Below are 27,468 nucleotides of genomic sequence, written 5' to 3'. Positions count from 1 at the left end.
CTGCAGGGCTCTGGGAATTGCAAAGGTGAATAACGTGGATTTGGTTTTTTACATGAAATTCTGATGACTGTAAAAATGAAGGTTATCTTATTCTGTATTCATATTCCAGGTACAGTATCTCAATCATAGACATATATATGTCTATGATCTCAACAGTATGCAGTATGGGTTGCCTGTCATCACGATGCGCGCAACTGCTGTGCATGCTGCCCGAGCCGTAGACAGCGGAAGTCCATATAAGGGCTCCGAGCCAGGCTCTGTTGTGAGCATGCTTGTGAGGGCTCTTAAAGCGGGAAGTGATTTGGCGGGAAAGCTCACCGGCTACCTCTGCTGGTTTAACTTTAAAAAACATCAAGGACGACACGGCGCGCCGGTGTCATGATAACTTTAATGTTAACGTTAATCTTATCGGTGTAATTATGAACGTGACGTTGGGAGCTCTGCTGAGTATCTTATCGTTTGTTATGGGTGAGTCGAACTACAGTCTCTCTGGTTTATATTAAAACTACGCTGAAGAGACTGCTTTACATGACTACTTGTTAGTGAGATGTTATAAGCCTCATTATTGTTTGCTCTGTAGGTAAAGGCTTAAGTTTTGATTTCAGTTGTCAGTTTTTCAACTGGTTTGAAAATGGTGGATGCAGGGGATCCAGGACATTTACATTCAACAATATTTCAGTCTTTTTCTATGCCTGTATTGTTGAGATTTTGTCGTGAGACGTTGGATCAACTCTTTATTGAGCTTTTAGCGTTAGTTTACAGTGTTGTGATGTTTGATCTTTGTGTTATTTTGCCTCACTGTCCTGCACTCATCAAGTGATCATGATAAATCCAGCAGAACAACACAAACCAAATCAGAGGAAATGTCAGTCGAAACAAAATCTGAGGCACCGTCAACAAGAAACATTATTAAGAAGCCTCACAGATGTAGTGTTGGCCTCAGGGATGTTATAATTGTGTTACACTGGGACAGCTGTTCATGTTATTGTGTTCACTCTGTTGTGTGTCTGTATATAAGATGACATAACTTTACTGTTTTATACAGGTGGGCCAGGATACCACACTAAATACCTACTGAATGATGATAACAGCTGCATAGTACATGTGTCACATATTTATAATAGTTCATCATGAAGCAAAGAGCAAAGAATACTCTCTCTGTACTCGAGCTGAAACAAGTGAAATGTGGCATTTATTGTGAAGAGCTGCAGGTGTGCATCAAGCTCGTTAGACATATCAGACCATCCCACTGATCAGTTTATTCTGCACAGGAGAACTGAAATGAGGTGGAGCAGCATATTCACATGTCAGAAACTGTTGCACCACTGAATTGAAAATCATAAACTCTGTCCTTCACACGTGTTGACGCTGTGTTACCTTTGTTTCCCCAGGTGTCACGAGTCAACCAATCCCAGCAGTAGAAGGTGACGATGTCACTCTTCAGTGTCCTCTGGCTCATGGGGTCGACTTGTCTGCTTACACAGTGGATGTCAGCAGAGATGACCTTATTAATGTCAGTGACAATGATGTCCATGTGTATCGACATGGACAGGACCATCTTCAAACACAGATGGCTCAGTACAAAAAGAGGACAACTCTCATCCATGAAGACCTGACCAGAGGAATCCTGACACTGACACTCGCTTCAGTAAAGCTGTCTGACAGTGGACCATACAAGGTCTATGTCCCACAACTGGATGCCGGTTGTGTCATTGACCTCAGTGTTGGTGAGCATGCTGAGTTTAATACAGTTTAATTCAGATTAGTCAGAATTAGGAATATTGTTTTTGACCTCTCTGGGCACAGGCAGATTGTCTCACTTCTAGATGATATTTTTAATCTGCATTTTCTGAATACTGAAAACAATGTCTTCTTTTTTTTAAACAGTAACCAAAGATCAAGAGAACATAGCTCCTGTAGATGAGCTGGACAATCCTGGTAAATTACTCTGAGCTGAAATGCAGTTGTTTTTCACTGGTTGTTTCTTTATCTTAATGAACTGAGAACATTTTTGTCTTTTTCCTTTTAAACAGCACCCAAAGACCCACAGAACAGCACAAGGAGAGATGACTCCAGCACAACTAAACCTCCAGTTCAGGGAGTGACCAAGTCAGGCGATGGAGGTAAATATCTTTGTTCAGGTTTCTTTGATTCACTTTATCCTACGATCTCTTTAAATACAAGATAATCTGACTGTGGGAGCTGCTGTTCATGATTTTGTTATAGTTTTAATCAGGAGCAGCACACTATAGATTAATGATCAGAATTAATAACCACATTACAAGAGAAAAAACCTGCATCACCTCAGAGGCTGTTCTTCTTCTCTACTCTGTCTGATTCTCCTTCAGATGCTGCAAAGGTGGAGCCTGTGTGGAAAACTGTCCTGCTCAGTGTTGGCTGTTGTGTCGCTGCTGCTGCCATTGTTGGCATTGTACTTCTTATCCTGTGGAAACTTGGAAAGATCCGTAAGTTAGAAACTTTGTTCTACAGTATTTCCTCCTCCTGTAGAGAAGCCGCTGTTATCGTTCTTGCCACTTTTCTTATCCTGTTGAAGTCTAAAAGGATCTGTAAGTTAGAAACTTCTGTTCTACAGTATTTTAAAATTAACTGTGGAGTCTAACTATGTATATTCACTCTAATATAAGACAACCCCAACTTCTTAAAAGTTATTTCCACTAAATAAAATCTTAAATTGGAGCCAATACTGTTTCTAAAACTGGCTTCAACAGTAAAATGCTGCTCACACATTGATGCATCAATATTGACAATCTAATAATGGAAGATAGAATAAACATAAATCATGGAGAGGTATACACAGTATGCTTACATGGACAGTTTAATTCCACGTTTAATCGGAATGAAAGGCCATTCCGATTAAACGTGGTCATGTAAATGGTCATTCCGATTGAAAATTAAATCCGATTAAAGGGGGTGGTTTATTCCGTTTGTCATTCCGAATGAAATAATTTTGTGTGCATGTATACACTCATTCCTCTTTAAGTTCATTCCAGTCTTTCTGCGCATGCTCGTTTCCTTGCCCTTCTGGCGCGATGACGTCTATAGCGCACATAGCAACGGGCTGCATAGCAACGGGCTGAGATAGAGTGCCGAAGTCACGCCCCTTCTGGTAGAGCTCATGGGACCTTATGGTGCGTTCCAGGCAGGCTTTTGAACTCGTAAGTCACGACTTCAAGTCACGAGTTACGACTTTGTAGCGTTCCAGGAAAGTTACGGCAAACTGCCAGTTAACTTCCTGTTTGACGTTGAACATGGCGAACTGTTTGTTTGTGCTTCCCCAATATTTCTATCGCCAAAGGTGCCTGCTCCTTGTTCATTTGAGTGAAACGGAGGAGGAAAACAGCGCACAAGGTCACAGATGCTATTATACTTTTTATTTTACGTTATCTGTGGGTTTGGAAACGTATTTTGTATTGATTTATTCTTGCACTGGAAACCAGCTGTTAGAGCGGCTGCCAATAATGCGTTAACATTAGGGTTATTTTATGTCTATTTCTCACCATGTATCACCTCCATCAGCACCGCATCCATAGGGCTGCCATTGTTGTTTAGAGGAGTAAGGTAATTGGTTTAGAGGGCTGTGTGACGTCAGAAAGCGTAACTGGGAGTACATCGATCTGGTACGAGTTCACGGGTGGGAAGTTACGGGTTTGACTGCCGTTCCAGTGCACTTTCACGGGTTACAGGTTGTGAAAACACGAGTTACGGGTTGCCTGGAATGCACCATTAGATCGGAAAAAATATGAATGGCAGTGAATGAGGAGAGCAATATTATCTTTTGTTCCTGTTTGAGTTGTGACATGAAATCTAAATATGTCGTTAATGAATTTAAAACATAAATTTTAAGGTCAAGAAAGTCATACTTTGTGGTAAAACTGTTGAGATATAAGCTTTTTAATTAGAAAGTCTCAAGAGTACACAGGAGGAGGTCGCGTATGTGACGTCATAGCTTTCGCTCGCTTCCTGCAGTTTGGCCTCCCCGCTGAAATTCCACTGTTTTATGATTAATCGATTTATGATTGAAGATGTCTGTGTGTTTTGTGCCAGGTTGCAGTCACTCCAAGCTGCTGGAAGCGCGCGAGAGCTATGACGTCACATACGCGACCGCCTCCTGTGTAGTCTTTCTAATTACGTTTTTTTTCCAAAGCTTATATCTCAACAGTTTTACCACAAAGTATGACTTTCTTGACCTTAAAATTTATGTTTTAAATTCATTAACAACATGAGAGAGAGAGAGGAGACTGGAGCACTGCTGGTGTCCCTCAAACCACCGGTGCTCATGGAAGGGAAAAATGTCCAAAATAAGAGGAAAACTTTTGGCCAAAAAAATGGCACAAAAAAATCCAAGTCCAGGCACTCAAGTGGGTTTGAAAAATGTAAAAGGCCTTTAATTTAATGGGCTACATTCATTAAAATTACACCAACGCGTATCGGCTTGCGCCTTCTTCAGGGTGCAGTGACACAAAGACAAACAGAGTAATCATGGTTGCAATTACTACAAATGTGCACAGGTGAGCAAGAGTGAAACATGCAAAGTTTGTTCTGACCTGTAGGGGCAGTACTCAGTGAATACAAGACAGGAAGTACAAACATGAGGTCCTCCCATATGCAACATTTTTTCTCTCTAGCCACTAGAGGCACCAACCAGCAAACACATAGAGAGAAATATGAAAAAATAGATATAAGAACAAGATCCCTGAAACAACACAAACCCTGTTAGGGGTGGTGTAGGCAAAGGAGGATAAAATCCACACTAGGAATCAAACATTAAAGTACAGCATTTAGCATTAGTGAAGACATTATGGCAGAGATAATGAGAAGTTGCAAAAGTAGTAAAAAAAAAAAAGTAGTAAAACGGAGGAAACCACTTCGTAGCACATTTAGAGAAAATGTTGAGAATATCTAATCCTTAAAGGAAAAAGCACATCTATATAATAGGACTGAAGCAATGACTACAAGAAAGATGTGAGATCAAAGTCTTCATTGAGGCCAGGGTAACTGGTGATTTGGATTTCCTGTCACAACTCAAACGGGACCAAAAGATAATATTGCTCTCCCCATTCACTGCCATTCATATTTTTTCCGATCTAAGATCCCATGAGCTCTACGGGAAGGGGCGTGACTTCGGCACTCTATAGAGCAGTCAGACTCGTTGCACTCACCGGTTTCCATTCGCCACAGCGCAGTCTTCTACCTCCCTTCTCCTGCTCAACAGATGAAGCATTAGCAGAACGAGGTTGTTGTCGTACTGCTGCTTCAAGAATATAAGCAAAACACGCCCGAAAAAGGCACTAAGAACGGCATCGTCAAGCATCTTGTTATCCGGAGTGAGGACTACAGTGTTTTCTTCCGGTAAACGTAAACACGTAACATCCGCCCCGCCCCCTATCCAATCAGAAACCTTCCCTGCCCCAAACCTTGCGCAGACCTGAATAAAGGCGATTAAACTGATCTCCCGTGTAAACCCTCATTCAGAATGAATATTTCCCATGTAAACTACCTGGAAACACTTTAATTCTGAATGATTTCATTCAGATTTATTTCATTCTGAATGAGAAGCCATCATGTAACTGTAGCCAGTGTCTATTGGTGCTCCCCACAATATCAAGCTAGATGGAAGGATATTGAGTTGAAACTGGGCCAGGATCCCCCTCAAACCAGGCTAGGTGAAATAGAGCATACAGACCCCAAGGGAGACGATTCAATATTAAGAGAAACACTTAGAATATGGTGCGAGGTGGTTAAAAAATACAAATTGACAGGGGATAGTAAACTTCTGATCTGGCCTTCTCAGACTCACAGGTTTAAGCCTGGAGAGCTTGATAGGATGTTTAGAAGCTGGAGAGACAATGGAATAACAGCTATGTGCACACTGGTGGAAGGACAACATTTCAAATCTTTTGGAAAACTTCAGAGGGAGTTTGACCTGGATAAAGGAGACCTGTTCACATATTTCCAGCTAAGAAATTTCTATAACACAGAAATTAAGAAAGGGATCTCGACAGAGAAAATGAAGTGATCAGAGTGTTGACAGGTGCCTATAAACAAATTCCTTCAAAAATTGTTTCCAAACTGTACAAAGGTCTGCAAAAAACAGAATGGAAGTAACACACTGCATACAAAAAAGAAGTGGGAGTCAGAATTTAATATTGAACTGTCGGAGCGTGACTGGCAATCCATGTGCAGAACCCAAAATACTTCAACTAGTTCTAAAGGATGGAGGGAATTTGGCTGGAAAAATTTAATTAGATATTTCATTACACCACACATTAAAAGTAAACAACTGAGTAAGCGTCAGTATTGTTGGAGACAGTGCGGGCATCGGAATGCCGGTCACTCACATATCTTTTGGTCATGTGTGAAAATTACAACATTCTGGGACATGGCTCTTCAAACCATGGAGCAAGTCTTTGGATATGAGATTCCGAATGATCCCCCGGGCTGTGTATCTGGCACTGACACCGAGGATATAATAAGAAAGGAGGACATTTACCTGTTCAAAATCCTGACACTTACGGCTAAAAAGGCCATCACAAAGAACTGGTTGAAAAGTGAACCTCCTACACAGGAACAATGGCTGAATATTGTGGAGGAAATATGCTCTATGGAAAGACTGACCTATTGTCTGAGGACTAAAGCAGAGGTCCATGAACAAATATGGGGAAAATGGCATACATGTAACAGAGAGTAGTGCCCCCCCACCCCCCACCCTTTGTGTTTTTTGATGTTGTATTCTATGCCTATGTTTTGTTACGTGCAAAATGAAAAATAAAGTTTAAAAAAATAAATCATGGAGGACATTTTCCTGCAGAATCAGTACTTGTACTTCAGATAGTTGAGGTAGATTTTTAGTGTAGTGTGTGGAGTTTTGTATCATGTAACAAACATCAGTTTGATTATTCTTCATACATTTGCCATAATATGAAAATATTATTGAAGTATGTCACAAAGTGGTTATCATGTCCTCACAGAGATTTGTAAGAAGAAGACGCCCAGAGGAGTGAAGGGGCCAGAAGATGAGACAATGATGCAAAATACCTGAGCAACAGATGAGGGTGAAGACCCACACAGCGCTGCAGCGAATGGCCTGAGAGAGGTGGTGGTGGGAGACGATAACCACTCATCCTGACAACATTAGAAAACCTTCCATACTTCTTCACCTGAAGCAAAGCCTTTTCCTCCACAACAGTAAAGTTGATTTTATATATGTAGCCCAGTATCACAAATCTGCCTCGAGGAAGGGATTTTGGTAGTGTATCAGGAGAAAGGGTTGATATGAGCTGCTGACCAGCTCAGTGGCCTAGTGGTAGAGTGTCCGCTCCGAGACTGGGAGGGGTTCGATCCCCGGCCAGGTCATACCAAAGACTATAAAAAAATGGGACCCATTGCCTTTGGGGAACTGGGGGGTTATATCACCACATGATTCCCGAGCGCAGCACCGCTGCTGCTCACAGCTCCCTCAGGGGATGGGTCAAATGCGGAGAACAAATTTCACACCCTCAAATCGACTGAAAAGTTCCTTTCTCCACTCCCTAGAGCACTCTGTGTTCGGTGTAAATCAATGATGGTAATGTTACATACATGCCACTGAAGGAAGCTGAGCAGTTACAGTAGCTTTTTTAATAGTTCCATATTTTTTAAATTTTTTATGTTAGACGGCAACCTGCAGTGTATCAGCGACGCAGGAAACCTGATCAAGAATACAAGTTCAAGATCTCTTTAATGATCATCAATTGAAGATATCTACATGCTCCTTTCTAGATATCTTGAATTGAGTTTCAGATAGTCAGAATGACGTAGATATCTCAAACTGGAATTATAGTCATAATGTAATTGTAGATATCTATAATGACAAACCCCATACACATGAATGGCAACAATAGTTTGAATCTTACTAGTCAAAACTGAATTACAGATATCTGTAACTGTAGTTTTGACTAGTCAGAATGACGTTATAGATATCTTCAATTAAAATTCATACTAGTCACAATGGCATTACTACTAGTCAAAATGACATTGATATCTGTAGCCTAATGGTAATTCTGGATAGTCAAACTTAGCGATTAAATGTTAAACCGGCTTGCCATACGAGGTAATTCACTACGTCTGGATAGGATATGGAAGGCAGAACCGTCGGGTCATCATTTTTCCAAGACGAGGGAGCTAGCCCGTACGGATCTTTACCACCTATTATTAACCGCAGTTTCTCGAGATATCGCTGTTTCTTCCGCTGACAAAGTCCTTCTCTGTAACTTTTAGCAGCTTCCGCACGTTCTTCTGTGCATTTCTGAAGTTTAGACATTTTAAAGTCCGCTTAAGGTGCACGTTAGGCTACGGCGTTGAACCAGAACTGAGAACCTCAAGCATACCTTGTCCTTTTATGGAACAAGCTCAACAGCTCTCTGTTATTTATCTTATTTACACCAGGGCATGTCATTTCTGTCTCTACATGGTCGCACGTTTACAAATCTCCTCTGCTCTCTGTGTCGGAGTTCAGCCCCGATGAATACATTCATCATAAACTATACAGAGTCTACTGTACTACATTTTATTGGACGGTTTAATTATTGAAGTATTTAGCAACACAGTGGTCAGTGGGATGTGAGGATTCTTAAACTAACGTGTACAGATGTGAAGCCCTGACTGTATCTGACTGAGCCTTAATGAAAGCTGTTGTCTTGTATAAAATATGAACCTTATAGTCAACACACAGTTTATTCAGCCTGTGTAGCTGAGGGGACAGGTCAAACTGATATGGTGCTGATTTACCATGAACATAAACTACAGATCACCTGTAAAGCATTTTAATAAATGTATCTATCATAATTAAAACAACTGGAGACTGAAAACAAACTGATATACGGGTCTGATCACTTTTTTAATGAATTGATATCATTCCAGACAGGATGTTAGTGTGTCTGTGACTTCCTGGACGGACTGGAGGATGCTGGAAACTGTCGGGAAGCTTTCTGTCACCGCCCCCCGCTGCGGCCGCCTGCTCTCGTCTACTTTCCAGGCGAGGCGCAGTTCATCTGGAACGAGCCTAATAAGTCGACGCAGCGGACTTCATCTTGTTTTAGTTAAATTTCTTTTACTGTATTGCACTAACAATGGCAGTGGTGACTGTACTGACTGTAGGTGAGTTGAACTGTAATAGGCCTATCACTCTGAGTGTGTGTATGTGTGTGTGTGGGGGGGGGGGCGCTATGGACCCTGTTCTTATTTATAAGAGAGACTTCAAAATATGGGGGTAACGATTATATGATTATTTATTCAATATGTTATGATACGAGGGTAGATGGCACTAGATAGTTTACCATCTCATCCAACTTTGATGTGGGTGTGGCACCTAGGCTATAGGCTGCTGCTATAGGCTGCTATTGGTGGCTCATTTGTGTTTCAGTCAGATTTGTGCTTATGTTCAAAACTTTCACTACATTTAAAACATCTCACATAACTCTGTTCTCTGAGAAGTCGAGAGTTAAGTTAGGCTATGTTTGAGAAACAGCTGTAATATTGTGGCGACCCTTATCTTGTTTGCTGGCTCTACATTGTGTTATTGCTCTGCCAATATATCCCTTTCAGATCGTCTGACAGACACTGAACTCCATCTCGTCTTCTCTTCATTGGAGGTGGAATACTGAAACTAGCTGAAGATATTTTTGGTCAGGCATAAAATGGGATTGCCCTCATATTAAAAACTAAAATGTTCTGTTCCTCACTGAATCAATGCAAGACTCGATTTGTCTAGTATTTTTGTGCACAGAACTGTTAGTATGAGGATAATGCGAACAAGTTTGCTCCGAGGTTGGTCAACAATTCTGTCCTCCCGAAATATTTATAGGGACATGTTCATTAAAGCTCAGCTCGGGACGCTTTTTCCTGACCCAGCCCGACACAGTTTGTTATTTATTGTTATCATGGTTACAGCTTGTCTGTTTACCATGATCACACATGGACAGTGTGTAAATGACCACCAAAAGGCTGCTGTTACACACAGTCAAACACCAGCACAGCACAGCACAGCACGCACACTTAATTGGAGAGGATTGAATCTTAATTGAATCTGCTCCTATAAAAAGCACCACCCACTGGCCAATCAGCTGTTCGGAAAAAAATGACTCCGCTGACAGAAATGCAGCCCAGTCATGACGGGAAGTTTAATTCATTTGATTGATTTTGATTTGAAAGTTTATTTTGAACATTAAAAAAGAAAAGAAAGCAACAACAACAGGCAATGAAAAGATTGTTCAGAAAGGAGTGGAAAGAAGTGGAACTTTCATCCCAGCCCTTCATAAGAAAGAAACTGATCATTTGCGGACACTTAATAGCACCATTAATTAGTGCCAACATTTTGTTTTGTTGGAGGAAATGATCCCTGTTAAAGATAATGGGCCTAACTGACAGCTTTGCTGCTGGAAATGTGGAAAGTAGCCTATCATGTCTACACTTCATGGTGTTTGAGGGATTTTCCTTTTTGTTTTTTAAAGAGGGAGACTAGGTATATTTCTGCGCAGCTGTTAATTTCTAACACAGCTCAATATCAGGATGATTTTATTCAGACTATCAGTTTGGTGCTGATATGATTTAATTGTGGCGTCAGCTTTAAGCTTTATTGTAGCATATATAACGTTATGACAAAGAAGACCAGTTTATCAGACGCAATGATGTTAGACGATAATTGTAATACATGCAATTCATCTGCGCAGCATTGATTTCATGGGATTCAAGGGTGTGACCAGTGTCAGATGTACAGGTACAGGTACTGTAGCTACTTGAACCAGTGATGAGTAATTTAACCTACACATCATTTTATTTGCTCCCTTGTGTTGTCTTGATTTTTCCCTCTCTCCTCCTCTCTTTCTTCTTTCCTCACCCGTTTTTTTTTCTTCTCTATTATGTGATTTCATTGATGTTTTGACAGGGGAATTTCTTTGATAAGCTTTTAGTGGCTTCTAACCTCTCCGACACTTTGCTCTTTTTTAATCTTGTAAATGTTATACTGTCTGTTTTTAACATTATGTGCAAATAAACTAATCTAAACTAAAACGAAACATTATTCATCCCGTTATGCGTTGCCACGCACGTTTCCTCCTCCTGCAGCTGCCACGGTGTTGGCCTTTTCTCTAATGTTGCTTTTCTCCTCCTCATATTTTAGTAGAATTAATCTCTGATCCTCACATGAGAAATACTTTTTTCCCTCACATACGGCGCTCTGTGAGGACGCTCAGTGACGCTGCGCTTCTCTCATGATAGTGATTGGTCCGCTGCGTGCGCGTTCACGGCTCTTGATAAAGCAACCCTGGGTTGAGTTACCAAGTTGATATCCAGCGTCGTGATACCGATTATCCTGATTGCCATTGTTAGGGTTAGTCAACCCAGGATAGGTCTGGGTAACCCAGGAAAGGTTGATCTCGCTTCGTGATACAGGCCCCTGCTCTACCACTAAGCCACCGACGCCCTGATATTGTTGAGATTTTGTCGTGAGACGTTGGATCAACTCTATATTGAGCTTTTAGCTTTAGTTTACAGTGTTGTGATGTTTGATCTTTGTGTTACTTTGCCTCACTGTCCTGCACTCATCAAGTGATCATGTACAATATAATAAATCCAGCAGAACAACACAAACCAAATCAGAGGAAATATCCAAGTCGAAACAAAATCTGAGGCACCGTCAACAATAAACATTATTAAGAAGCCTCACAGATGTAGTGTTGGCCTCAGGGATGTCATAATTGTGTTACAGTGGGACAGCTGTTCATGTTATTGTGTTCACCCTGTTGTGTGTCTGTATATAAGATGACATAACTTTACTGTTTTATACAGGTGGGCCAGGATACCACACTAAATACAAGCTCTTCACATTGTGAAGAGCTGCAGGTGTGCATCAAGCTCGTTAGACATATCAGACCATCCCACTGATCAGTTTATTCTGCACAGGAGAACTGAAATGAGGTGGAGCAGCATATTCACATGTCAGAAACTGTTGCACCACTGAATTGAAAATCATAAACTCTGTCCTTCACACGTGTTGACGCTGTGTTACCTTTGTTTCCCCAGGTGTCACAAGTCAACCAATCACAGCAGTAGAAGGTGACGATGTCACTCTTCAGTGTCCTCTGGCTCCTGGGGTCGACTTGTCTGCTTACACAGTGGATGTCAGCAGAGATGACCTTAATGTCAGTGACAATGATGTCCATGTGTATCGACATGGACAGGACCATCTTCAAACACAGATGGCTCAGTACAAAAAGAGGACAACTCTCATCCATGAAGACCTGACCAGAGGAATCCTGACACTGACACTCGCTTCAGTAAAGCTGTCTGACAGTGGACCATACAAGGTCTATGTCCCACAACTGGATGCCGGTTGTGTTATTGACCTCAGTGTTGGTGAGCATGCTGAGTTTAATACAGTTTAATTCAGATTAGTCAGAATTAGGAATATTGTTTTTGACCTCTCTGAGCACAGGCAGATTGTCTCACTTCTAGATGATATTTTTAATCTGCATTTTCTGAATACTGAAAACAATGTCTTCTTTCTTTTTTATATAGTAACCAAAGATCAAGAGAACATAGCTCCTGTAGAGAAGCCTCTGTGGAAAATTGTCTTCCATGTCTGCGGTTGTGTTGCTGTTATCGTTCTTGCCACTTTTCTTATCCTGTTGAAGTCTAAAAGGATCTGTAAGTTAGAAACTTCTGTTCTACAGTATTTTAAAATTAACTGTGGAGTCTAACTATGTATATTCACTCTAATATAAGACAACCTCAACTTCTTAAAAGTTATTTCCACTAAATAAAATCTTAAATTGGAGCCAATACTGTTTCTAAAACTGGCTTCAACAGTAAAATGCTGCTTACACATTGACAATCTAATAATGGAAGATAGAATAAAAATAAATCATGGAGGACATTTTCCTGCAGAATCAGTACTTGTACTTCAGATAGTTGAGGTAGATTTTTAGTGTAGTGTGTGGAGTTTTTTTGTATCATGTAACGAACATCAGTTTGATTATTCTTCATACATTTGCCATAATATGAAAATATTATTATTGTGATGATGATGATGATGATGATGATGATATCAACAATATTATTACGTTGTCTGGCTACCATCTTAGCTCTGTACACAAACTGTCCTTAACTGTATAAATTAAGTTTGTCACAAAGTGGTTATCATGTCCTCACAGTTTCTTAAAAAGAAGACACCCAGAGGAGAGCAGGGGCCAGAAGATGAGACAATGATGCAAAAGACACAAGCAACAAATGAGGATGAAGACCCACACAGCGCTGCAGCGAATGGCCTGAGAGAGGTGGTGGTGGGAGACGATAACCACTCATCCTGACAACATTAGAAAACCTTCCATACTTCTTCACCTGAAGCAAAGCCTTTTCCTCCACAACAGTAAAGTTGATTTTATATATGTAGCCCAGTATCACAAATCTGCCTCGAGGAAGGGATTTTGGTAGTGTATCAGGAGAAAGGGTTGATATGAGCAGTTACAGTAGGTTTTTTAATAGTGCCGTATTTTTTTAATTTTTTATGTAAGACGGCAACCTGCAGTGTATCAGCGACGCAGGAAACCTGATCAAGAATACTGCTTTATTTGCACGGTTTGATGTTTGATATGTTTGCAGTGTTCTTTGGTCCATCTGCCCACACTGGCTCTAAAATCACAGGTAGCATATATCGATAGTTCTTGTTATTGATCAAGGTGACATTTATGAATTTCCTTCAAGCCTTACAATAATATTATCACTTTGGATTATGTTTTAATATTTGGTCCTGATTTGCTGATGTCTGTTTCACACCGCTTGTCTATTGTAGCTAACAGAACCCTGGTTAGAAGATTGATTAGTGTATTATTATTTATCACAGTTAAAATTAAATCAGTAAAATTCATTTTGCTTTGATTTGCACAAAAAGTACAAATCAGTGTAATACGTTTAGTGTTATACGTTTTTAATGTTCTTTAAAGGTGGGAGTAGGTGGTACAGATCAATCTCAAACCAGCTCAGACAAAGAGCGCCTGGGTTTGTTGAACTGGCTTTGTGGTACAGCCCCCACAATTAATGTGTCTAGAGTTGATACTGTGAGTAACTAGTCTAACCCTATTAAGATCATCCGACCTTTCGCCTTGACCTGACTCCTTTTCACAGAACTCTTTCTACTTGTGTGTATATGTTTAAGCTGTCTGTTTTAGGATTTACACTTGTGCAGCAGACCCTATACGCTGTAGCCTACGCACGTGGCCTACGTCGTTGTGAGCAACTTGTTTGGTGGTGTGTCTGTGTCACTCTGCAGTTACACCTCCAAAACACTTGTCAGCGACGGGGTCTCAGTGAAGTGCTGTGAAGTTAAGTTGATTCTAAACACACATTAAACACACATTAAACATGGCTTAATAGAGACAGTTTCAAACAGAAGTACACAAATCAGCTTCACTATAACTCGCAGCATTCACAGACAAACACTTGTCTTTGTCTGAACACATTTTCCCCACAAATACAACATGCTAATGTTTTTAGCATGAGCCTATGGCATTTTGCATTGTATAAATTAGCCTAGCAGCTAGTGGACTTCTCTCTACTCATATGAAGCCAGGGACAACAGCAACATTTAACAAAGGTAACCTTACCAAATTCAGCTCCATTACAACTCACAAGGTTCACTGACAAAACAACTGTCTTATACTAAACACATTTTCCAAACAAATACAACATGCTAACGTGATTAGCACAAGCCTATGGCATTTTGCATTGTATATATTAGCCTAGCGACAATCGGAGATTTCCTCTGCTCATATGAAGCCAGGATAAATCACACACAAGACTTAAAATGCTACTTTTGTGGAGGCTTTATTGTCTTCAAAATTTACTGTTACACAACTTTGAAATAAAAGTAAATAAAAGCTTTGTTTCCACTGAAGGAAATGGTTTCAACTTACATAACAGACAGGAGGTCTGCGTTGCTGAGATGTGTAGTTACATTTCTTGGGAGGTGCACGTCAGGCTACGGTGTAGGTTATGGCGTCAGTTCAACGCAGAAGTGTAAATTCTGCCTTAGAATTCATTGTTTGTGTCTCAGTCATCATGTGGCTGTTTGTTACTTTGAATTAATCAATAATCATTTTGTGTTTTGATTATTTGCACATCTACATCATGTTTATGTTTAACTTTATTCTTTGCCTTCATTTTGTTCTTTCTCTTAATATTTATTCACAGTTGATAGATTATTGATTGTATTTTTTTTTCTTTTGTCAAATTGTTATTCCTGCTGAACAACTGAGTGGAGTTCCCTCTGAAATGCGACCAATAATGTTGCTTTGCAGTATCTAAACAAACGGTCACACCTCTCTCAGGACAGACAGATAGGACATGAATGCAGTGTGTACAGAATAACAACAAATTTCAGTATCGCCTCCTGAGACTCCGTGTCCTCATATGAGGACATCACATTTTGGGTTTACATAACCTTACACTAATCCATGTAAAAACAAGATGGCCGCCATCTCTGCCAAGTCCGTCTGCAGCTGATCCCGACACAAAAGTGGACAAGGTCCAAAACCTGATCACATTTTATAGTTGAAAGTTGTTTTTTATGATTAATAACATCTGTAGTTTGACATGGAACACGAATGTGACTAATTTTATGAACTAACAAGATAAGACACTGTAAATTAGGAAGTGCTCATTTGAGGACACTGGGATTTTATTATCGTTGACAGTGTTTAGTGTTTTTCACTTATCTGGTCCTATGAATGTGGCACGGTGGTGTGATGATTAGCACTGTCACCTCACAGCAAGAGGGTTGCTGGTTCGATTCTGGGTGCAGGACCCTTCTGTGTGGAGTTTGCGTGTTCTCCCCCCGTGTCAGCGCGGGTTTCCTCCAGGTGCTCCAGCTTCCTCCCACAGTCCAAAGACATGCAGGTTAATTGGTGACTCTAAATTGTCCGTAGGTGTGAATGTGAGTGGATGGATGGTCCTACGGATTCCAAATAGCTAGGAGAAATTAAAAACGCATACCAAACAAAAGTTCAGGTCTCATGAGGGTAGACGAGCAGGAAAACAAGATCATAGATGGATAGTAAACATATAGAAAGTTTATTAATCTGAGAAAACATCAAGCGACTTCAGGTGACCGCAAACAGATACTAAGATAACTGAATGTTGTTCTTGATGCACAGCTGTTTTAAATTGATATATTTTCTGTATTTAAATTGTAAATTCTATTTTATATGTATGATTCTTAACTTTTGTCTTAAGATATTTCATTTTCAAATCTTTCCTTTTGTAAAGCACTTGGCTTAACTAATGAAATGTTAATCATGTTTTTATTTTATGAAATGTATTTTAACCCTTGTGCACCCCTGGGTACATTTTTTGCATTTTTCAATTAAAAATACAATCAATAACTTTGCCTGTGTTAATGGTAGCAGGACAGAATTTAGCAAGGATATGAGACATGACAGCTGTTTGGAAGCTGCCAGAGCAGTTTTGCAGATACATGTATGACTGTATCGTCCGCATACATCTGAAAACCTGGTCCAACACATGATTGTGTTTGTCAAGTAGCTCAAGTCACTCACTCTACAGAAGAAGGACGCACTTAAAAAGTAAAGTGTGCTCTTTTTTACAGACTTGACACGTTTCCATTCAGAATGGACCTGCGACCTACCAATTGGGAACCATTGTCATAAGGTGTCCTCTGAGTTACTGCAGGGAGGGCACCAAATTATGGATTGGTAATTTAAGTTTAAATTTAAGGTGTTTTTTACACCTCAGCACTGGGGATAACAGTTCTCCATCTGTCTGTACGTCCATCCTGTTCTCATGACTACAATATCTCAAGAACACCTTGAGGGAATTTCTTTAAATTTGGTACAAACATCTGATGAGAATTTGGTGGTCACTGTGACCTCACAGAACATGCATTCGTCCACAACTTAATAATTCTTACGCTAATCACGACAAAATTCCTCACAAATGTCTCACAGGATAAAATTTTAAGTGATGACATTTTATTTCCAAAAAGTCAAAGGTCAGCTTCACTGTGACATCATAACGTTCTGCAAGAACACTTGTCTGGCCATTACTCAACGTATCTCAGCAACAGAGGGGAGACATTTGGTCAGTTACTGAACTGGTGACGCTAATTTTGGGTATCCACCTCGAAACTGTGCTGATTGACTCCCTGGAAGAGCACCTGCTCCATATGTAGACGCAAAATCAATTTTAAGATGACGAACATAAAAGAATTCTTATTTTCTGGTGATTGTACTCTAAGGAGAACAAAGTTATTATCATTTTCATAATCTGTTTCTGCCAACAAATGCCTCTGAATCCTTCACACTGGACCTTTAATGCATGATGAATGTTCACCTTTTTGGGTGCTCCCTTCACAGCGGAGGCATGCAGGTAAAACATTCATATATTTAATGTTCAAACTCCTAAACTTAATTTATGTATTTTAAATTGTGATGGTTGATAGTAAAGGTTGCTGACCCCTGAAATAAAGTCTTTTTTGGGCCTGATAAACATAGAAAACCTTTCTCTTAGTGTAGCCTACTGACTCCCAACCTGGGGATTCCCACTGCCACTAGGGGTCGCTAAAGCTCCACAGGGGTTTCTTAAGGCCTTCCTGATTATAAATATTTATATGTGGTTCATGTGCAAAAACTGTGATGAAGAAGGCCGTGCAGCAGTGATAAAACACTCAAATACCAGCTATAATAAAGAGTGTGAGTAAACTTTTAAGAAATAAAACAGTTTGTTGAAATGTGTGCAAAATTATGCACAATAGATCTGGAGTAATTATACCTTAAACATGTGGTGAGGTAACAGTGGTTTTGTGTAGCTGTCAGTAAAATTTACTCTGAAGTGTCATCTCAAAATAAAACAGAAATTGATCTGAGAAAATATAAGAACACAAACATATTTTGTCACTTTGCAGCTGTGATTGAATGCACTGCAGCTTTTCTTTTATTATGACCTCCAAAGTCTGCATCATTTATTTTTTTATCTACTGTGATGATGACTAGGATTTAATATATATATATTAGTCTGCTTGCTCTTAAAGCAGAAGGGATACACAGCAGTCATTGATGTGTCACCTCATCAAGACATGTGAGACGCAGTGCAGACCAGACACCAGCAGAGGACAGTCAAGGTTTTACACACCAAACAGGAAATGAACAAACACAAACTGAACACTGTTCTCTAAAATATAAAATATAATTGTATGTAAACAGATTTTCCTTTTGATAGAAAGGGACTCAAACCATGACAATCATCCCCAGACCCCTGTCCACAACCTTTCAAACAGCACATTATGGGGCCAAAAGTGTAAGATAAAGACTACCAACATAGATTTTTAACCAGTTTTGGGAAGGTAGGTAGGAATAGACATAGAATAGGCAAAAAAATAGATGCATAGATGTACTTTATATATGAAAGCAACAATGAAAAAGAATATGACATCTACATAGAGGTTAAAGTGTTTCTATAAATTGCTAACAAACTAGAAATTGTGAATTAGATGTATAAATGTTGAGTATGAAACACTTAATTTCCTCCATTCTAGTGACTTTTCATGCACTGCATTTTCTGCATAATAATGATAATAATAACAATTTTGTCAAAATAAAAGTCATTTACAAATATTCTAAACAGTGAGGGGGAAGTGTCCCCTGTGCCCCCCTCTGAAATGTACACCTTTGTACAAAGGGTAGTCTCGCCAACAGACAATCAGAGATCTCTGCCTTCTGATGAGCGTCTAAAGACTGACTTGTGAGTCTATACAAAGGGTAGTTATGTAGGCCTACAGTATATTCACACATCTTCACATCTATATAGTGTGCTTACTTTTATATTTTAGAAGTTTGATAGCTGAGCTGATGTTATTGAAGGAAGTGCCACGACTGTCGATAAGACTTTAAAGATGGCGGAACTGTTTCTGTAAGTGAAAAGAGAACAGAAGTAAAACTGTTGTAGGAGCAAAGAGCATGGATACCAAGAGGCGAAGCTCCGTTGAATTTCTGCCAACAGCCACTAGGGGTGCTACCGCCATTTTGGACTGTTGAGCTTGGACTGTTGCGCCCAGACAACATGCAAGATGTCAAGGAGAGAGGAGGACAAAAGTAAAAGAAAACAGTGTAGTTTTCGTGGGTATATATATACATACATATATATACATATATAGGTCTATATATGGCCTCTTGGACCATTTATATCAGAACTGATTACTGCTTTAGCATTAAAATATATCATATTAAAATAGCTTATATATTATTATTATTATTACTGTCCCCTTACTGTACAAACTGTAAATAAATCTTTATTCCTGACTATGTGACGTCGCCATTAATGTGTTTCTAGTTAAAATATTATTGATTTTATAATATTTATTTTTTTTTTTTAAATTATTTATTTATTTATTTGGTAGATTGGCTTATGGGGTGATTTTGAAGGAGTAATTAAGTTAATCTCATAAGTGGATGTAATATGCAGAGATGCCATCTAGGCCGTTTTTCCTAGTTTTTTTTTTTTATTTTTATTTTTAAAGTCTATATTTTGCTTTACAAAAACGTGAAAAAGCAGCTGTGACCAAGCTATCACGAGGTGAGTAGCATTGTAAGCATAATTAATAGCGATATACTTCAGTTTGTCTGTGTGTTTTTGTATGCAAGCGGGTCTGCTGCGGTTTGCTGACAGTCCAATATGGCGGCGGCAGGACGAAACCATGGGCGAGTCTGTTGCTATGGGGCGTTGTATTGAGTTTCGGCTCTTGGTATCCATGCTCTTTGGTAGGAGGCTTTGTCAGTGGCCCAATCCCAAACCGGCCCCTATCCCCTCGCCCTATTCACTCCCCCTCCGTTTGCGCCGTCACGCGGAGCTTCGCCATATTAAGGGCCGTCCCAAACCAATTATCGCTGAGTGCGAGTGGACTGCTCAGCCCTTAGATAGCGAGTGTGCATCAGTGCAGACTTCTGATGAGCCCAGCAGGAAGCGCAACATCACAATGGAGGAAACAACGTACAAATGAAAGAGTTCCGTCTTTCTACTTTGTAAAATATTTTAGATCAAACACTCACATTTGTTTTTTCTCACCCTGACTTTACAGTCTCAAACAAACTCAGAATGTTTGGTGGGTTTGTTTTTTAAAAAAAAAAATAAAAAAAAAAATCTATAATTCTCTTATCTGACTTATCCAAGTTTATTTTTAATATAACTCATTTTAATTAATATTTAAATGGTTTTTATAGCCTGTTGCTCTATTTTGCTTTCACAAAGCGTCTGTCGGTATCCATGGTTACATCTGCTTTCTTCTTCCGGTAGAGTGGCGAGGGCGTCCCATCTGCTTGGCTTCTCTTTCATACACTTCCCCTTAATTTAGAGTGCCCTCCACAGCTGCGAGTGTAACTTGATTTGGAGTGACGCTCGGTCGTGAAGTGGTGGTGGGTAGGGAGTGGTTTGGGAATGGGCCAGTGTGTGCAGCAAGTCAAAAAACCCGCGAAAAAGCACGTAACTGGCGCGCTCGACGTGCTCTCTCAGCCAATGACAGCTAAGAGATTCTTGATGACGCTAAAACTGGGCGGAGCACAGCACCACGTGCTGTTAGTACACGTGGGGAGGGAGAGGAGAGGGCAGGAAGACAGAGAGCCTCCAACATTTGGACTTTATTTACACTTTACAGAAACAGGTAAATAATGTATTTATATGCTGTTTTTAAAGAAAGTGTAATTGAGATGGCTGTTGTGTGTAGTATCTGGTGGAAAAATTAAAATTCAGTGTATGTGGATGCATTACAACAAGAGCCGGATCTACTAAGATCCCAGTTTGCGTGTACTAATTTGCCTGCGCAATCTAGAATTTTGCGTGTGGGGCTGCGGGTGATTTACTAAGAGTGATTGCGTTAATGACAACAGGTGCAAACGTGTTGGAGACACCCTGTTTAAATGACGGTTTTGCGTGTTTCATGGTTTGCAGCATGGCGAGTTTGGAGAGAAAGCGCAAAGTGAAATTCGACCCTATGGAATTAGAGGTGCTGGTAGATGAGGCCAATAAACACTTACATGAGCTACAGCAAAAAAACCTGAGTGTCTCACAAAGGACCGCTATATGGGAAGAAATCTGTGAAAACGTAAATGCTGTTAGTAAAACGGTACGAACAGTGCATGAAGTGAAAAGAAGACATCAAGACATCAGAAGAAGAACAAAAGAAAAATTGGCGTATAATAAAACGTCAGTAGATGAGATACCTCTGACCAAGATTGAGGAACAGGTGCAGTTAACGTTCTGCGAGGAGCAAGTCACTGGAATTGCCGAGTATGACACACTGGACCTAAAAGCAGAACAAGGTAGGTGCACAGTAACAGGTTTTTTTTTCTGAAAATATATTTATTTACGAAGTGAAAGATGAATGTACCTCCTGTGGTGACTTTTTTCTGTCTTTCAAGTCAAATCCCTAACAAAAAACATTTCTTTTTTATATATAGAATCTTCATCAGAAGTTCAGCCATCCCCCTCAAATTCCCCCAGAGCAGCCGCCACCCCTGCAGAGCCTCGAAAGGGCCCAGAGGACATTGACCTGGAGATGCTGCAGGAACAAAAGAAACAGTCTGCAGCCCTTCAGACAATTGCACGGGAGATGCGAGTGGCGTCATCGTTGGCACGGGCGGCCAGGCGCGACACCCAGGCCATTGCCACGCACTGCAGACAGGTGGTCAGCGCAGTATCTGCCCTGACGATGGCCGTCAATTCTGTGGCAAGAGAGCTACGGGAAGGGGTTCAGGCATTGACTGCCCTCAATCCAGGTGGAGAAGTGGGCCGACCAAGTCCCACAGCGACAGCTAGGCAGCCTGGGACTGGAGAGGGTGGAGAGGTGCGCACGGCAGACAAGTTCCACCTGCGTAAAAGGAAACACAAATAATACACTCAACTGCCACGTTTAAGTTTTCTTATACTGGCTGTGAATATTCATTTTGTGTAAAACAGGCAGGGCCGGCTCAAGCCTCCGTGGGGCCCTATATCACTGCCAATAATAATGATTGTTGATCATTCACACACCTACTATAAGTTATTTCATGTTCTACTCGTAAAACTAGAGATGAGAACTTTCTGTTGTAGTTAGATTGTAATCCACAGTGATTAAGGCCATGGAAGCAGACAACAGATTTGCAAACTGGCTGAAAAATCTTTCAGTTAATATTTGGCAAAGTCAGCAAGTCCCCCTACTGGCCACCCAGAGAATCAATACATACTGTAAAACCTCAAAGAGCAGCCTGGCATGTTTTACCCAACTATGGTTTTTAATCTGAAATGGTAGCAAATTCAGCTACAAGAGCAGCCGGGGGTTGATTTACACTTAATATTCAAAGTGATATAGTACTAAGTGGGACACCGAATGTCATCTAGGCCAACTAAAAGTAACAAAATAAACCAATCATTTACTGTAAACACAATCTGCTTTATTATTTTTTGTTTTAAATAAACTGCAACACAGAGGGGACAGTGGGCACAGTGGATGGAGCAAAGGATGGAGATGGACCTAAAATGAAAAACAACAACAAAAGCTGGTCATGTTAGATGTCATATTACACTTGAAAATTATGCTGCTTATTTTCTAAGTGAAATAGTACAGCTATAGCTTGTAATAAGAAAACAATCTGCCAGTGAAACAACTGAAAATTGCTTGAGGAGTTTTGAAATAATATGCATTTGTATAAAAACATGTCCCTTTTCATATGATTATGTGTTATATTAATATCTTAATGAGATAATTTGACTAGAAATTAAGTATATATGGTGACAGTTTTTCCCTCACCTGATTCATTTGCCTTGGCTGAGCCTGAGGAGGTGGACTGTCCCTGGGCTGAGTCAGTGCCTCCTCCAAAATACTTAAACAGTGCTCCTGGGGAAGTTTCATATAACTTATGAGCATAACAGGGAGTTGTTTTAAAAGGAATATGTTTATTTACTCACATAAATTACTATGCTCTGCAGCAAACAACATATCTCAAACTATAAGTTAACTGAGTTAATTCATTAATGCAAAAACACAATGCTAGCAAACGTCACTGCGTCTGTAATTAATGTTAGTTGTTATTAAACATTTGCTATCAAACGTTATCAAAAATGTTTTGATGCCAAAAAGCGACCCAGAGAAAAAAGAAAAAAAAAAAATATATATATATGATTTGTAGTATTACGCAAACACAAACACGTTAGCTTGAACAGTAAGCTATCTAACCTACCAGTTAAAAAAGACATTTCTCTGGCTTTGAACTAACGTTAGCTTGCTAATTTGCTATTGTAGGCTAACGTAGTTGGAACAAAATATCAACAATAATTAGGGACTTTCCTAATTTGAGGAAACTTTTCAAAATCTCCTTGACACCAAACGTTACATTACCAAGACATGCAAACATACCTTTATCTTGTCGTTTTTTCTCCTCTTCCTCTCTCTTCTTTCTTCTTTTTCTTTCTTCTGCCCCTGAAGGGTATGTCCTTTGTTGCACGGCTGGATGCACGCCTTACTAGCGGAGCTCTGACATTTAGAGCAGAGAGACAGTAGGAAGCTACACTCTGTTAACATAATATTGTCTTTTTGTACAAAAATGTACATTTGATTGATATATGAATCATCATCACTCACACATGGAAAAAAATAATTATTTTTTTCTTTTTTGAAGTTAATTGCTCTTGGGCCCCCTATGGGTCACGGGGCCCTAAGCAGGTGCTTAGTTCGCTTATGCCTTGGGCGGGCTCTGAAAATAGGCTATACGATAAAGAACTGTTTAGTTTTGTTTTTTTGCCACGATAAATGTTAGAGCTATATCCTGATATATTGTGTGACTGAAACAATGTGTCTTTAATATGATTTTGCATAGCTTAACATAATTAGACGTTAATGAGACTATTTCGTTTGATAATGTTTAGAACCTAAAAAGTGATTTCAGTCTTTTTTTTTTTTTTTTTTCCAATAAATGTTGATTTGCTTAACTTTGCAATGCTCTGCAGTTTATTGGGTCACAATAGCACTCGTATTCTAATCTACAGCATATATTTGATCAAGGTGTATTTCTGCATTACATATTATTGAATGAAAATAGAAAAATAAATGCATATACCAAACATCTCACAAGAAGTGACTTCGAATGAGATTGCTGCGTTTCTGGCCTGTACAGCAGTGCTCCTCCAGTGCGATCCAAACAACGGAACCTGCGCTTCAGGATTCCAAAGGTGCGCTCCACAATATTCCGTGTGCGGATATGAACCTCGTTGTACCTTATCTCTCCGGCAGTGGTCGGGTTGAGAACAGGTGTCAGGAGGACACCGTACGCTGGAATGACCCAGATGCAAAAAAAAAAATTTAAACTTGCAAGGAGTTTTGTCATTGCAGGTATTGCTGGCTCCAAATCCGCTCTGAGTTCCTCCAACAGTTCCAAAATGGGAATGCTGGATAGGCGATATGTTTTAATAATTGTTTCCTCATTCATTCCAAAAATGTTCACATGAGGGTGAAAAATGCGTTCTCTGCGTCTTTTTTCATCGTTTTGATGTCTCCTTGCAACAATAACCGCAGCCACGTGTGCGCAAACCGTTTGCACCTCCCTTTGACACGTGTTAAATATAGACGCAGTTTCTATGTACAAAATTGCGTTCAGGTTTGAGAAATCACTTTGCGTGTGCTAAATTAATATATTTACATTTTCTCCTCCCAGCACACGCACAATTGCGTGTAAACGCCCCATATTGCATATTCATTGCCGCAAACATACTAACTGGATGCAGATGCGCTATTTGGCACCTTTGAAAGACGCAACCCTTAGTGCGCACTGTTAGTAAATCATTTTGTACATTTTTTTTGCATGTGCAATGAGTTTGCACACGTTTTTATACACACAAACCTTTAGTAGATCTGGCCCCAAGTATTGGAAAACATGCAGTGGAGCTTAAATCCTCAAATGCTTCTTAATATTGTTAATTTGTTCATTTCAGTCACTTAAGTCTTTTAGAAAACTTGTTGCAACACAATTTACTATTTAAATAAAATTCATTTACTGACTGCAGTTTATAGTGAGTGTTGCATTAGTTGTCAGTGTGTCTTATTTTGGGGGAAATCAAATGCATCTCCACACTGAGGTCTTTCTTGGTGGTTTCACCATTAACTGGATCATTGAAGGTGACAGTTAACATCAGAGTATAACTTTAACTTTGTCAGTGTTAAAGCTGAAAGACAGAAGCTAAAGATGTTTTTGTCCTTGGGAGGGCCTCGTCTCATTTGACACTAAATAGTGGATAGAAGTGTTCGTGTACAATATAATAAATCCAATAGAACAACACAAAGGACAGAAGAGGAAATACCAAGTCGAAATAAAATCTGAGGGACCGTCAACAAGAAACATTATTAAGAAGCCTCACAGATGTAGTGTTGGCCTCAGGGATGTTATAATTGTGTTACACTGGGACAGCTGTTCATGTTATTGTGTTCACCCTGTTTTGTGTCTGTATGTAAGATGACATAACTTTACTGTTTTATACAGGTGGGCCAGGATACCACACTAAATACCTACTAAATGATGATAACAGCTGCATAGTACATGTGTCACATATTTGTAATAGTTCATCATGAAGCAAAGAGCAAAGAATACTCTCTCTGTACTCGAGCTGAAACAAGTGAAATGTAGCATTTATTGTGAAGAGCTGCAGGTGTGCATCAAGCTCGTTAGACATATCAGACCATCCCACTGATCAGTTTATTCTGCACAGGAGAACTGAAATGAGGTGGAGCAGCATATTCACATGTCAGAAACTGTTGCACCACTGAATTGAAAATCATAAACTCTGTCTTTCAGCCGTGTTGACGCTGTGTTACCTTTGTTTCCCCAGGTGTCACAAGTCAACCAATCACAGCAGTAGAAGGTGACGATGGTACTCTTCGGTGTCCTCTGGCTCCTGGGGTCGACTTGTCTGCTTGCACAGTGGATGTCAGCAGACTTGACCTTGATGTCAGTGACAATGTCGTCCACGCGTGTGTACATGGACAGGACCATCTTCGTCCATAGATGACTCAGTACAAGGACAGGACAACTCTCATCCATGAAGACCTGATCAAAGGAATCCTGACACTGACACTCTCTCCAGTGAAGCTGTCTGACAGTGGACCATATGAGGTCTTTGTCCAAGAACTGAATGCCAAATGTGTCATTGACCTCAGTGTTGGTGAGCATGCTGAGTTTAATACAGTTTAGTTCAGATTAGTCAGAATTAGGAATATCAGTGTAATACCTTTAGCGTATTACTTTTTTAATGTTCTTTAAAGGTGGGAGTAGGTGGCACAGATTGATCATATTTAACAGTCAGATGTGCTGGACGTGTCATTTCACTGGTTTTATGGGAACGCGCACAGAGCCTGAAGCAGAAACCCTGGGTTAGTGGTTGATAACTACCTTTGTAGTACTTGTTATCTCTGACTGAGGCTTTAGGGTTTGACAAACCAGCCTCAGTCAGCGATAACAGGTACAACAAAGGTGTTTTGTGTTTTGATTATTTGCACATCTACATCATGTTTGTGTTTAACTTTATTCTTTGTCTTCATTTTGTTCTTTCTCTTAATATTTATTCACAGTTGATAGATTATTGATTATATTTTTTTTTCTTTTGTCAAATTGTTATTCCTGCTGAACAACTGAGTGGAGTTCCCTCTGAAATGCGACCAATAATGTTGCTTTGCAGTATCTAAACAAACGGTCACACCTCTCTCAGGACAGACAGATAGGACATGAATGCAGTGTGTACAGAATAACAACAAATTTCAGTATCGCCTCCTGATATCGCCTTCTTCATTTAATTTTCCAATCTTTGCTTTAAATGTTTTTAAAATAAATACTGTAAAAAAGAGCACCTGATGCACAGTGTTTGTGTTTTCTATCCCTGCTTTGATTCTGTGTTTTAATGTCTGATTTCCAGAGGTGAATAAAAAAACAACCTTTTTTCAAGTTAAAATTAAATATCAAATGTGTCATCAAAGATTTTACTCAAGCAAAATGAAAGATATTTCAGCAGTAACATGATTGGGTATGTGTGTGTGTTCAATCCAAATAATGATTGTTTCTTATTAGTGCACCAACATCCAAGCGTTTTATGTTCATTTTTAATTAAATTTGATTTTATGTGTTTCATACACTTCTGTGGCTGAGTCTAAACTTCATGTAAGCATCATAGTTTGAGTTAACAGTGGTTTTGTGTAGCTGTCAGTAAAATTTACTCTGAAGTGTCATCTTAAAATAAAACAGAAATTGATCTGAGAAAATATAAGAACACAAACATATTTTGTCACTTTGCAGCTGTGATTGAATGCACTGCAGCTTTTCTTTTAATATGACCTCCAAAGTCTGCATCATTTATTTTTTTTTCTTCTGTGATGATGACTAGGATTTAAAATAT

General features: G+C 39.7%; 2 protein-coding genes across 2 annotated transcripts; both read left to right on the top strand.

Moving 5' to 3' along the window:
- The first annotated feature begins 301 nt into the window (after window positions 1-301).
- Window positions 302-26,908, top strand: LOC125885478 (uncharacterized). The gene is made up of 7 exons (XM_049571033.1): window positions 302-468; window positions 1,392-1,727; window positions 1,888-1,938; window positions 2,034-2,123; window positions 2,349-2,465; window positions 6,990-9,156; window positions 25,912-26,908. The coding sequence occupies exons 1-6, from the start codon at window positions 420-422 to the stop codon at window positions 7,058-7,060; spliced, it is 714 nt and encodes a 237-aa protein (XP_049426990.1). The 5' UTR covers window positions 302-419; the 3' UTR covers window positions 7,061-9,156; window positions 25,912-26,908.
- Window positions 20,657-24,155, top strand: LOC125885476 (myb-related transcription factor, partner of profilin-like). Its single transcript, XM_049571031.1, has 3 exons — window positions 20,657-20,719; window positions 21,007-21,377; window positions 21,516-24,155. The coding sequence occupies exons 2-3, from the start codon at window positions 21,008-21,010 to the stop codon at window positions 21,947-21,949; spliced, it is 804 nt and encodes a 267-aa protein (XP_049426988.1). The 5' UTR covers window positions 20,657-20,719; window position 21,007; the 3' UTR covers window positions 21,950-24,155.
- Window positions 26,909-27,468: the final 560 nt, after the last annotated feature.

The sequence above is a fragment of the Epinephelus fuscoguttatus genome, linkage group LG3, assembly GCF_011397635.1.
Source record: "Epinephelus fuscoguttatus linkage group LG3, E.fuscoguttatus.final_Chr_v1".
NCBI classification, from domain to species: domain Eukaryota; kingdom Metazoa; phylum Chordata; class Actinopteri; order Perciformes; family Serranidae; genus Epinephelus; species Epinephelus fuscoguttatus.
This window is presented reverse-complemented; position numbering and strand designations above follow the sequence as displayed.

Excerpts from the sequence above, each read along its gene's own strand:
- LOC125885476 (XM_049571031.1), top strand. The coding sequence starts at position 21,008 with ATGGCGAGTTTGGAGAGAAAGCGCAAAGTGAAATTCGACCCTATGGAA. Across the intron at positions 21,378-21,515 it reads GGACCTAAAAGCAGAACAAG|AATCTTCATCAGAAGTTCAG; the intron begins GTAGGTGCACAG and ends TTTTATATATAG.
- LOC125885478 (XM_049571033.1), top strand. The coding sequence starts at position 420 with ATGAACGTGACGTTGGGAGCTCTGCTGAGTATCTTATCGTTTGTTATG. Across the intron at positions 469-1,391 it reads TATCTTATCGTTTGTTATGG|GTGTCACGAGTCAACCAATC; the intron begins GTGAGTCGAACT and ends TTGTTTCCCCAG. Across the intron at positions 2,124-2,348 it reads GACCAAGTCAGGCGATGGAG|ATGCTGCAAAGGTGGAGCCT; the intron begins GTAAATATCTTT and ends ATTCTCCTTCAG.